General features: G+C 38.0%; 1 protein-coding gene across 2 annotated transcripts in view; it reads left to right on the top strand.

Annotated features, from left to right (window-relative positions):
- The window catches only part of EPC2 (enhancer of polycomb homolog 2), a 143,340-nt gene that overhangs the window by 41,015 nt on the left and 88,957 nt on the right, over positions 1-13,368 (top strand). For both annotated transcript variants that reach the window (XM_050752193.1, XM_050752194.1), the window contains exon 2: positions 1,480-1,639. In XM_050752193.1, the coding sequence (XP_050608150.1) occupies positions 1,480-1,639 (160 nt within the window). The remainder of the gene's footprint in view (positions 1-1,479; positions 1,640-13,368) is intronic.

Genomic DNA, 13,368 nt, shown 5'->3' with positions numbered 1-13,368 from the left:
CAGTAAAGATTTCATTTATTCATTCAGTTAATGTATATTAAGCAGCTTCTATATTTTGGCCATTGTACTAGGCAGTAGGGATAAGAAATTAACAAAGCAAGCAAAAATCATTGGAACTTACTTTATGCTAGGGGGAGATGGGCAGTAAACAAATGAGATCTTTACTCTGTTAGATGTTGCATAGTGGTATGGAGGAAGGTAAAAAAGAAAAGGTATGGAGGAAAGTAAAACAGGGAAGGAGTGCTAGAGGAGGAGTACTCTTTTAGATTTAAAAAAAAAAAAGTCACGGAAGGCCTCTCTGCTGAGATAAGACTGGAAGCAATTTTGAAAGCAGACCATTTGGATATATAGAAACAGCAACATCAGTGTGGCTAGAATTAAAGATTGTAGAGGAGAGAGGTCGGAAATGAGATAAGAGAGATGCAGAGTCTGGTAGGTCATTAAGTGAATTTTTTTTTTTTTTTTTTTTTTTTTTTTGAGTCGGAGTCTCGCTCAGTTACCCATACTGGAGTCCAGTGGCGCAATCTCGGCTCTCTGCAAGTTCCGCCTTCTGGATTCACGCCGTTCTCCTGCCTCAGCCTCCCGAGTAGCTGGGACTACAGGCGCCCGCCACTACACCCAGCTAATTTTTTTGTATTTTTACTAGAGGCGGGGTGTCACCGTGTTAGCCGGGATGATCTCAATCTCCTGACCTCGTGATCCACCCGTCTTGGCCTCCCAAAGTGCTGGGATTACAGGCGTGAGCCACCGCGCCCAGCCATTGAGTGATTTTTAACCTTTACTCTGAATAGGATGGAGATCAGAAATCCTTTATGGGGTGGGTGACATGACACGATTTACCTTCCAAAAAGTAAAACTGCTTTATTGGGAATGGGCCACTGTGGGGGAAAATTCGATTTAGGAGGCAATTTCAGTAAGTTGCGGAAGTAATGAAGTGATTAGAAACTGGATATATGTTATAGGAACTGTTCATTTAACCTTTATTTAAAAATATTTTCTGCCCTGGTAGTAATAAAATTTGTTGAACGTAATTTTATCTTTCTTTGAATTATTCAGAATTTTGCACTGTTAAAGTTTGAAGTACATAAATGCAGAAGATACTTAAAATCTGTGATATAAATTTATTTCCTGTAACTTGGAATTTTTCTTTCATCTAGTAGTGGTGACAAACACCTCAATTAATTTAGCAAACATTAATTTTTTGTAATTGAAATTTTATATTCTAGTTTCTGAATGTATATTTAATTTTTTAAAAAAATTCTACTTACGAAAATTGTAATAATCTGAGGTGTTATCAGTATGAGCCACAAGTATTAAGAGAGAATTATGGCAATGTATGTATAGGTCTTTGGCAAAGGAACTATTTATAATTGATTCTTAAAGCACTTTGCGATTATTAAACAAAGTAACTTTTATATAAAATTATGCATTGATTAGTATTACCAAAACAACTTATGTTGCCTACTTTACATTTTCCAGGAACATCATTTACAGCGAGCAATTTCAGCACAGCAAGTGTTTAGAGAAAAAAAAGAGAGCATGGTCATTCCTGTTCCTGAGGCAGAGAGCAACGTCAACTATTACAATCGCTTGTACAAAGGAGAGTTTAAACAGCCAAAACAGTTCATTCATATTCAGCGTAAGTTTGTTAATTCATTGTTTTCTGTTTGTACTTTAAATTTATCAACCAGTGGAAATCTTTTCTTTTGCCTAAAGAAATTCTGATTTTTAAATTCATACACACTGATTAATAGAAGTGTTAAACATTAAAGAATAAAATCCCTCTGTGCTTACATCTGAATTTGGAAATCATTTTGAGTTTTAAGTAACATTTGGAACATTTGATATTTATGTAGTATAGGGTTTTGTATAGCACTTACACTTTATTACACAGCTAAAAGGTGGTGGATTACTATACCCAGATGAGATTTTCCTTTTTTTTTTTTTTTTGAGACAGAGTCTCTCTGTCACCCAGGCTGGAGTGCAGTGGCGTGATCTTGGCTCACTGCAGTACCTGCCTTCCGGGTTTAAGCAATTCTCCTGCTTCGGCATCCTGAGTAGTTGGGATTACAGGCACGTGCCACCACACCCAGCTAATTTTTGTATTTTTAGTAGAGATGGGGTTTTGCCATGTTGGCCAGGCTGGTCTCAAACTCCTGACCTCAGTTGATCCGCCTACCTCGGCCTCCCAAAGTGCTGGGATTACAGGTGTGAGCCACCGCGCCCACCCAAGATTTACTTTTAAAGTCCCAGTGGCTCTAATGCCCAGGAGTAGGGTTAGTCTTCTGGAATTTTTCAGAATTAGATCTAATGCCTTTACTTTCATATAGTTTTTATTAAAGAATTCTGTGTAGTTTTGCCTCCTTAATACTCTTACTTTTCTCCCACTGTTAGTATTTAAATGATCACCACCTCTAGCGTGAAGACTTTTAACAATCTCCTGTTAACATTTACTGTCCTGTATCTCCTGTCCCTGTACTCTTCTAATCTAGTTTCTCTCCACAAAAACTTCTAGAGTAGGATTTTTCAGCTGATTCCTCAGACATTTGCTAGTGTCTTGTTATCTTGTCAGGTGTGTAAAAAGGAAATGTTGGATAGCTTATTAAAATAGAGATTCCAAGGCTCAACATCCCGCCTACCTGAAGTACCCACCTGTCTGACAACCTACCTGTATGAGAATCTCTGGGTGTGAAGTCTGGTGATTTGTATTTTTAAAGAGTTCCCCATGTAATACTGAAACATGACCAGCTTTAAGACTGACTATAAGATAGAGTGTTTTTCATTGATTCTAAGATGCACTGTTTTCATCTTTGCAGTGAAATTGCATCTTAAATTGCTGTTGTTCAGGATTGAAGTCTTGTTCTTATAAAGAGAATTTTCATTTGTTTCTGCCAGGCATTTGGGGATACTACCAACCGGAGACCACATTAAAGTTTTTGCTCGTTTGTTTTGTTTGTTTGTTTTTGGACCACAGTGTTAGCTTTAATTTAGGCCGCAGATCTACTCAAGGTTCAGTTCTCGGGGAAGAATTTTTGCTTCCCCTTTCTACCTAAGGGCAAGTTGAGAAATACAAAATTCCTTGCTTTCCCTTTCTGCATAGCTAATTTATTTCTTTAATCTTACACTGAGGGCATAGCCCTTTGGTAATGTAGCTTTATTCTGTAGTATTCTATTCTAATATTAAGACTCAAACATAAAGCTTTTTTCTTTCTTATGGTGCATATAGTAATGTTGTGTCTTGGCAGTTTAGATTTGCTAGAATTCAATAATAGTCATATTCTCTAGTATGAATATTAGTTCCCTTGTAATTTGTTCCCTGCTTTCTCCTTTAATCTCATTTATTTTTGCTTTTCCCTTCACTCTGTGTACCATAGGGACTACAAAAATTACCCACATTGACCTTCTTTCATATTTAACATTTCCTTGCATATGCTATTGAAGTCTTCTTTTCCTTCTTATAGCTCATTAAAGACTTAACTCCCTTATGAAAGCCACCTTGACTTTTCTCACTCTACCTGTCTTCTTTGCTTATCATAGTATCTTTTACATACTTCTGGTAGAGGACTCACCATACTTTATTGCAATTATTTGTAACCATTCTTTCTCTCCCTTTAGACTGTGAGCTCCTTGAGGGCAGGAACTACATATTTTATTTTCTCTTGTGTCTTCAGAGTAAAGTGCTTCAGAGTAAAGTATTCTGTTATTGTAAAAAACAGTCTTCAAAGGATCCCTTTGAAGACTATAGGGCCAAAGGAAATATCCTCCGATAACAAAGAGAAAGAAGCTTTCTGAGAAACTTCTTTGTGTTCTGTGAAATCATCTCACAGAGTTACAGCTTTCCCCTCAAGAAGCTTTCCGCTAAGACAGTTCTTGTGGAATTTGCAAAGTGATATTTGGAAGCACCTAGAGGGCTATGGTGAAAAAGGCAATATCCTCAGATGAAATCTGAAAGAAGCTTTCTGAGAAACTGCTTAGTGTTCTGTTAATTCATCTCACAGAGGTACAGCTTTCCCCTCAAGAAGCCGCTCGCAAAGAATGCTCTTGTGGAATTCGCAAAGTGACATTTGGAAGCCCACAGAGGGCTATGGTGAAAAAGAAAATATCCTCAGAGAAAAACTGGAAAGAAGCTTTCTGATAAACTGCTTTGTGATGTGTGACTTCCATTCACAGAGTTACACCGGTATTTCGTGGATCACTTTGCTAGCAGTGGCACCATCTCTGCTCACCACAACCTCCACCATTCCCCGCCCCCCACTCTGGGTTTAAGCAGTTCCCCTGCCTCAGCCTCCGGAGTAGCTGGGATCACAGGTGCGTGCCACCACGCCCGGGGCTCGTCTTGGACTCCTGACCTCGTGATTCGCCCACCTTGGCCTCCCAAAGTGTTGCGATTACAGGCGTGTAATCGCATTTTTCATTTTTTCTTTTAGCTTGTCAGTATATACTGCATACTATACAGTATCTTACTGCACACACAATATTCTGCGTTTCTAGTCATATTTTAAGTTTCTCAGATTTTTATATATGGTATCTCATTAAAAATGCATGTACAATTTTCCATCAATTTGATATTTCACAATTTGCTTATTGGACTTAAGATTATCTGTACTAAATTTTAAACTCATAGTGTTACTGATTTTTTTCAAGGAAAGTTAAAAAAATTTTTTTAATGTAACTTTTTGCTATGCCTTTAAGGAGTTTCAGAAAATTTCACTCTGAATTTTTACTTTTCTTCTTTTAATGATAGATTAGAGAGAATCCCCATTCACTTGGCTAGAAAAAAACATTGTAAAATTGCCACAGTAAGGTAGCCTTGTTCAGATTCATCACATACTTGCCTGGGCTTTGGCAGAAGCCTCCTTATTGCCTTAGTCTTTATACCTTCCAAACCATCATCCACTGCCACTACTGTAGTTACTATCCATTTCAAAATTTTCAGTGACTGTTGACTGTAGGATAAAATTTAACTTCTTTGTGTGATATGTAAGGCACTCCTTTGTGCCTGTCCAGCCATGTTTCCCTATGTGTTCTTCCATTGTGACACCAACCTTATTGAAATGAACTGTTTGAGGGTCTTTTTCCTCCTCCACACCGTAAGCTCCTCGGGAGCAGGGGCTCCATCTCATGGTACTTTAGTATTTTTATTATCTAGTACAGTCCCAGAGTGTAGTCTCAATACACTTTTCCTTCCTAATTTCTTTAACCCATCATGCTTTAAGCTACATTAGTAATGAGGTGTCTGTAGCTCTTTGAGTTATGCCGTATTTTGTTATGTCTTCACATAGCCTTTTACTTCTTCACTTATTAAAAATACAGCTTGCCTCCAGGATTACCTTTAGGAGCCTTTTCCTGACTTCTCTCAGCATTGTTCTTGGCACTGTTTGCCCCATCTCTCCTGTGTCTAGTGCATACTTTCATTGTGGCACTGACTCACCTTCAGTTGTGATTGTTTGCCCTCTGTTGGGCAAAGTTTACTGAGAGAAGGGACTTTTTTTTCTTTGAATTTCACTGCCTAGTACGGTACTTACAGCATGTGGTTAGATGTGCAGTTAAATATTTGCTGAATAAATTAATGAGTGAAAGAATTAATGAAATTAGAAGCATATAGTCGATGGCATTTTCGAGCCATCAGTATTTGTTGAACTAAAAATTGTACACAGAATCACATATAAGGCTAAAATTATTAGTGCGTACAGTGAAATTGAGCAACCTGCTGTGTTAGAAATTAAAAGGTGAGTTCTGTTATTCACCGACTGTTAATTTAGGCCAAAAAGTGCCAAGAAGGAGTTGGGAGTGGACTCCAATCTGTTATGAAAGTGAGATAAACATTCTTGTTCCTTCCAATCCCTTTCAGTAGCAGTTCTCCATAGTCACCCTTATCAGCTTTATGCAGAACTTACTGAATCATAACACATCGAGCTGTCCTTACCAGGTGGGAAGCATCTTGAAGGCGCATAGTCTTTGATGACCTAAGATGGTAAAACTTCAATTGTGTACCACATGCAGAAAAAAATGCTACCTCCGTTTTACTTTTACTAAATCACATTTACTTTGAGTGCTTCAACCCAAATGTTATAATTTTCATTCCTCTTGGAGTTCAATAATTTTATTAAATTCAGTACCCAAACTTTTTAAGGAAACAACTTTGTTTACATTTCAATATTATCTTTATTTGATCTATTACTGGTTTTATTTAATATGTTAACATTTTATAGTTGATACTAAATATCTCAGAATTGTAGAACATGAAGGAACTCAACATTCTTCCCACCCCCAAACCGCCCCCCTCCGTGAGGGCATCTTCCTCTGTTGCCCAGGCTGGAGTGCAGTGGCACCATCTCTGCTCACCACAACCTCCACCATTCCCCGCCCCCCACTCTGGGTTTAAGCAGTTCCCCTGCCTCAGCCTCCGGAGTAGCTGGGATCACAGGTGCGTGCCACCACGCCCGGGGCTCGTCTTGGACTCCTGACCTCGTGATTCGCCCACCTTGGCCTCCCAAAGTGTTGCGATTACAGGCGTGAGCCACCACACGGGCCTGACATTGTTTCTTAAATATTCTGAAGTTAATTTGTATCCAGTTTTGAACTCAGTTAAATAGTTCTTGATAGCAGGACTCTCATTTCTTATTTTGAAATGAAAGTTTACTTCCCTCATCTCATTCCCTTAGTCTTACAAACACAAAACAGTAGACTGTCTTGACTGAAAGAAGAGTTCAGGAGAAGGGATAGGTGGAGTAATAACTTCTTATCATCTGTCAGGCAGGGAGAGGAATGCACTCAAAGGAAATTGAAATGTACTATTTGTGTCTGCTTCCAAGATTTTAAGCCCTGGCAAATGCCTGTTTGTGGACACTGCTGTACACTTCTGTACACTTGAAGCTGACTCCTTCTCAGACTGATAAAGCTGACTGTTGTCAAGTCTACATTGGAAAAGAGAAAAATTACACTTACCAACATAAAGTGGACCTGTGTATACCACTAGGTTTTTCAGCATGGTTAAAATAGATGCTGGCCTAACATCCAACTTCAGTCTCATTATCCTTGGCAATGTAATGTCTTTTGATATTCTCTGCATTATACAAAAAATGGTAATTGACCTGTTCTTTCAGGGCAAACATACTTTGATTGGAAAGAGTTGGGAAAGATTCAGAACAAATGAAGAGCATTGTTTTGTTTATACAGTAAGACTTCTTGGTAAAAAGGATGTATTCCAGGAACATCGTTTTCTTGTAAAAAAAAAAAAAAATACTATTGGGTGTGTATTAAGAAATTAGGCATAAATTCTGTGAGATGACATCACACATTCAACTAAATAAGGACTGGTAAAACAATGCCATGGGTACAGAAGCAGATTATGTCAGATTTGTGGAGAACACATTACAGGTGAAGCTGGATCTAAATTTCAGGTGATTAGACAGGGACAGGGAGCAAGGCCAGCCCCTGAGGGCAACCCACATTCAGGTCAGCTAGCTCTAAGGATATTCCTTTCTCCTCAGATTGTGCACTAGCTGCAACCATGTCCTATTCTTGGGCAAAGCTGTGAGTGTGGACACTGGGGCTGAAATGGTAGGGTTGTGTCTGGGTAGGTACTAATCCAGGAAGGAGGAGAAGCCTCCAAACCCAGAAGATAATAGATATGAAAGGAGGCCGGGCACGGTGGCTCACACCTGTAATCCCAGCACTTTGGGAGGCCAGCGTGGGAGAATCACTTAAGCCCAGAAGTTGGAGACTGGCTTGGACAACATAGTGAGACCTTGTCTCTACAGGGGAAAAGAGAAGGTAATGCCAGACATTGTGTGAAAAGCAAACTAATAACTGGGTAGTCTGAGATAAATGAAAGAGAAGCCTGAGTTTAAAGGAGAACGCCCCTTCAGGCTATGTGCATTTATTTATGTCCACTTTTCAAAAAAAAAAAGAAAAGAAAACGGGATTTGCAGTGACTTAGAGTAAAACGGGATTTGCAGTGACTTAGAGTAAAATACAATGCAATACATTAAAGACCACAGTTAAAGAAATCAGGGAGAGAATAAAGGCACTATAATAAGGTAAATTTGATGTACAGTGGTACATATTTTAGGCATGGTGTAATTACAAAATATAAAAGCAGGATTGGTCATAAAGGGTGCATGGTCCTTGGCCTTCAGGCATTTTGAACCCTCCTATGGGGCTTCCCAAAGAAGATACTCTGAGGTAACTCAGCAGGACTGATTGTGTTAGGAGGAGTTACCAAAGATAGGCCTTCAGCATATTCACCTAGCAACTAACATCTCCATAAATGATTCTCCAAGGATGCCACACTCCCCTGAGAGTACCTTACAGCATCTTGTTTCCCCTACCTTAAAGGACTAAAGGAAATTTGCCTTCCCATCTTACCCAGTAACATAATTCCATGGACTGTCTACCTATAAAAATATTTTCTCATATGTTTATTTCTTGAACATTTTAAAGAAGTCTAAACCTTTCCTTCCACAGTTATGGGTAAAAGATAGTAAAATAACATTTACTGACTTCTGTATTTACATCCTGTTACGGTTTGCATACATTTTTTGTATACTAAGCCAATTACTGCTCAAAGGAGCCTTCTTAGACAGCTAATATATTTCTCCCGTTTTAAACCTAACATTAAAGAGCCCAGGGTGATGCAGCTAGCAAGTAGAAGAGTCAGAATTCCAATCCACGCCATCTGGCTCCAGAGTGTGCCTGTTTAACTATTTTATACTGCTTCTCAGTCATGGTTCATCATTACAAGTTGCAAATATTTCTACACTTTAGACATAGAAATTAATTACCATTCAGAGGGGGTTGGTAATAGAATTAATAATGGATTCTTTTTTTTTTTTTTTTTCAATGGATAAATTGCAGGGTAGAGGCAGGTTGCCTGCTGATAGAAAAGGTAGATGTATGTAACTGTGATGATGCGCTCTTCTCATTTGGCCTGGCAGAGGATTAATGAATGGAAGAGCACTATGAATGGGTCAGAGAAGAGGTGCTAGACAAAGGGAGAAACTTGAAGAAAAGGGAACCATGAGAGTAATACAAGCACACACTTCATATTTTACTGTATTGCCTAGAGTAGTGAAAAGCTCTATTGAAAGGGAGTGAATTTTAGCTTTTGGGAAAGCCTAAGATTCAACTTTGAAAAGAGCCTTTTGAGTTTTATAAATCAAAGACATTGGAGGGAGAACCACTAAGGCAACAATACAAGCTGTTCATAAAGTGCTTCCCTTCAAACACATGCATGCGTGTGTGCACGCATACACTAGAAGAACATAGAATAGGAGGATCAGCCAGGACCTTTCGGTTTTAGGGATTAACTGAGTAGAGCTAGAGAACCCTGTTGGTATACTGGTTTGCTGCGAGTCCAACCTATCTTTGAAAATAATTCCACAGTTTGAATAAAGAGAGGCCCAAATTGGGAAAGGGTGTGTGGCAGTTATTGATTTCTAAGCTTCCAACTAAGCACTGTGCCTGACAAAAAATAAGATTTGCTTTCAATGAAATTGGACTACGTAGGACCTCAGTCAAGTGGGCTTTATTTTCTCTGTATGTTAACAAAAAAAAGGTTACTGTACCTTTCATGGTTTTAGAGGAGGCTAAAGTAGGTAATAAGTAATGTAAAGGATGAGAGAATGAAAAGGCAGCCTGTATGATGATGATGTTGCTTTATAAATAAGATCATTTAGTATTAAAAGAATTGTTTTCTCACTAACATTGTTCTTATTAAGAAAATAAAGTTGTAGTAAATACACAATCCTCCCTCCATGGAGTTGAGTAAAGCCACCTCCCTGCCCCTCCATCACCCACAAAATTGGACTTTGTTTGAAAAAGTTTTCTCATTACTGGCTTAAGAATCTTCTGTTTTGGCCGGGCGTGGTGGCTCACGCCTGTAATCCCAGCACTTTGGGAGGCCGAGGCAGGTGGATCACGAGGTCAGGAGATCGAGACCATCCTGGCTAACATGGTGAAACCCCATCTCTACTAAAAATACAAAAAATTAGCTGGGCGTGGTTGTGGGCGCCTGTAGTCCCAGCTACCCGGGAGGCTGAGGCAGGAGAATGGCGTGAACCGGGGAGGCGGAGCTTGCAGTGAGCCGAGATTGCACCACTGCTCTCCAGTCTGGGGGAGACAGCGAGACACCGTCTCAAAAAAAAAAAAAAAAAAAATCTCCTGTTGCAGTGGGGCATGGTGGCTCACGCCTGAAATCCCAGCACTTTGGGAGGCCGAGGTGGGTGGGTCACAAGGTCAGGGGTTCAAGACCAGCCTGGCCAAGATGGTGAAACCCTGTCTCTACTAAAAATACAAAAATTAGCCGACTGTGGTGGTGCACGCCTGTAATTCCAGCTACTTGGGAGGCTGAGGCGGAAGCATTGCTTGAACCTGGGAGGTGGAGGTTTCAGTAAGCCGAGATCGTGCCATTGTACACCAGCCTGGGTGACAGCGAGACTCATCTCAAAAAAAAAAAAAAAAAACAGAGTCTCCTGTTTCTCTGATAGAAACTAAGAAAATAAGCTGCTTTTTTTTTTTTGAGAAGCTGATTTTCATGCTCTGATTATAATGAAAAGTAAAATGTTAATTGCAGAAAAAGATTAATAATTCTGTCTCCTAAAGATAATTAACCCAGATAAATGTTGTATTTTCTTCCCTTTTTTTAAAAAAAGCATTATACTCTGTGTATGCATGTGTGTGTTTGTGGCTTTCATTTTTTTCACTGACTCTCATAGAGTAAGCGTTTTTCCGTTGTAATCAAATAATTTTAATAGTCTTTGGAAGCTGTAAATTATTACAAGGAATTAGTTTTATATCCTTCCATAGTTAATAGGGATCTGTAAGAGGGCCAGTACTGAAGGTTTTTATTTGTTTCTACCTTAATTATTGAGAAGTTTTAGACCCAGATAATTAGTAAACTAGTAATTTGAGTTGGTGAAATATGAATTTGCATCTCAAGGAAAAATAAGATTTTAGGCTTTTTAAAAAACAAACCATATTTTAAGGAACAATTTTAGATTTACAAAAAAGCCAATAGCAAAATTTTCATATGCTATCCCTACACACTTTCTGCTACTATTAATATCTTGTATTAGTACATTTGTTACAGCTAATGATGTTATTATTAATTAAAGTTCATAGTTACAGTTTGCTCTTTGTATTGCACGGTTTTACGGATTTTGAAAAATGCATAACATTATGGATCCATGATTACAGTATCCTACAGAATAGTTTCATCACTCTAAAAACTCCCCGAACTTCACTGGTACATTCTTCCAAATCCCAGGCAACCACTGATCTTTTTGTTGTCTCTTTAGTTTTGCCTTTCCCAGAATGTCATATAGTTGGAATTATATAACACATAACCTTTTCAGATTCTCTCATGTCTTCTTGTTGCTTGATAGCTCATTTCTTTTTATCATTGAACAATGTTTTATTATATGGCTATATCACAGTTTATCCATTCACCTATTAAAAGGCATCTTGATTGCCTCTAGTTTCACAGCTATAAATAAAACTGCTCTAAACATTTGTGTGTAGGTTTTTGTGTGGCTGTGAGTTTTCAGCTCAATTGGGTATATACTTAGGAGCACAATTGCTGTAAATATGTTTAGTTTTATAAGAAATTGCCAAACTGCCTTCCAAAGTGGCCATACCGTTTTGCATTCCCACTGACAGTAAATGAGTTTCTGTTGCCCTGCATCCTTATTATCATTTGGTTTTGTCAGTTTTTGGATTTTAGCCATTTTACTAGGTGCGAGGTGTTATGTCACTGTTGTCATTTGCCGTTCCCTGATGATATAGGATGTTGATCACCTTTTCATTTGATTGACATTATTTATATATCTTCTTTAGTGTAGTATCTATTCAGACCTTTGCCCATTTCTTTATTGGATTGTTTTATTGTTGAGTTTTAAGTGTTCTTTGTATATTTTAGATATATGTCCTATAGAGATATGTATTTTGCATATTTTCTTCCTCTCTGTGCCTTGTCTTTTCATTCCCTAACAGTGTCTTTCATAGAATAAAAGTTCTTAATTTTAATGAAGTCCAGCTTAACAATTTTTTTGCTTTCATGAATTACGTGTTTGGTATTATTTCTAAAAGCCCATCATCAAACCCAAGGTCCCTGAGATTTTCTCCAGTGTTATTTTCTACAAGTTTTGTAGACTGCATTTTATATGTAGATCTGTGATCCGTTTTGAATTAATTTTTGTGAAGGGTGTAAGGTCTATATCTAGATTCATTTTTTTCATATGGGATGTCACCGTTCTAGCACTCATTGTTGAAAAGACTCCCCACTCCCCCCGCCCCGTTGAATTGCCTTTGCTCCTTTGTCAAAGATCTTTTGTCAAAAACTATATTTGTGTGGATCTATATCTGGGCTGTCTATTCTGTTCCATTGATCTACTTGTCCACTCTTTTCTTAAATTCATGCTGTTTATAATAGCTTCAGAGTAAGTCTTAAAGTAAAGTAGCGTCAGTCCTCTGCCTTTTTTCTTTTTTTTTTTTAGCACCAGTTGCTTTGAACCTAAGTCCTCTGCCTTCTTTCTTCTTTGTTCTCGTATTGGCTCTTTGGGGCTCTTGTCTGTCTGTATGAACAATTCATCATTGTAACAAAATAACTTACTGGGATTTTCATTGAGACATTGTTGAATCTATATCACATTTGAGAAGAATTGACATAATAATGTCTTCCTATCCATGAACATGGAATATCTCTGCATTTTTAAATTTCCTTCATCAGACTTTTGTGATTTTCCTCATACAGATCCTCTGCATGTTTTGTTAGATTGATACTTAAGTGTCATTTTTTGTTGTTGTTCTAATGTAAATGGTATTGTTCCTTAATTTCAAATACTGAGTGTTCATTTTTGGTCTGTAGGAAAGCAATTGACTTTTGTATATTAACTTTGTATGCTGCAGCCTTAGTGTACTCTCTAATTAGTTCCAGGAATTTTTTTAGTCAATTCTTTGGAATTTTCTACATAGACAATCTTGTCATCTATAGGCAAAGACAGGTTCATTTCTTCCTAATCTGTAAACTTTTTATTTCCTTTTCTTGTCTTATTGCATTAGCCAGGACTTCCAGGATGATGTTGAATAGAAGTGGTGAGGAGGAACATCCTTGCCTTGTTCTGATCTTAGTAGGAAAGCATCTAGTTTTTACAATTGTGATATTAACTGTAGGTTTTCTGTAAAAGTTCTTTATCAAGTTGAAGAAATTTTCTATTCTTAGTTTGCTGAGAGTTTTATCATGAAAGAGGGTTAGATTTTGTCAAATGCTTTTTCTACATCTATTGATATGCTCATGTGATTTTTCTTCTTTAGTTGATGTAGTGGATTAAATTAATTAAAAATGCTGAACAAATCCCACTTGGTCTT

This window comes from Macaca thibetana, chromosome 12 (genome assembly GCF_024542745.1).
Source record: "Macaca thibetana thibetana isolate TM-01 chromosome 12, ASM2454274v1, whole genome shotgun sequence".
NCBI lineage: Eukaryota > Metazoa > Chordata > Mammalia > Primates > Cercopithecidae > Macaca > Macaca thibetana.
This window is presented reverse-complemented; position numbering and strand designations above follow the sequence as displayed.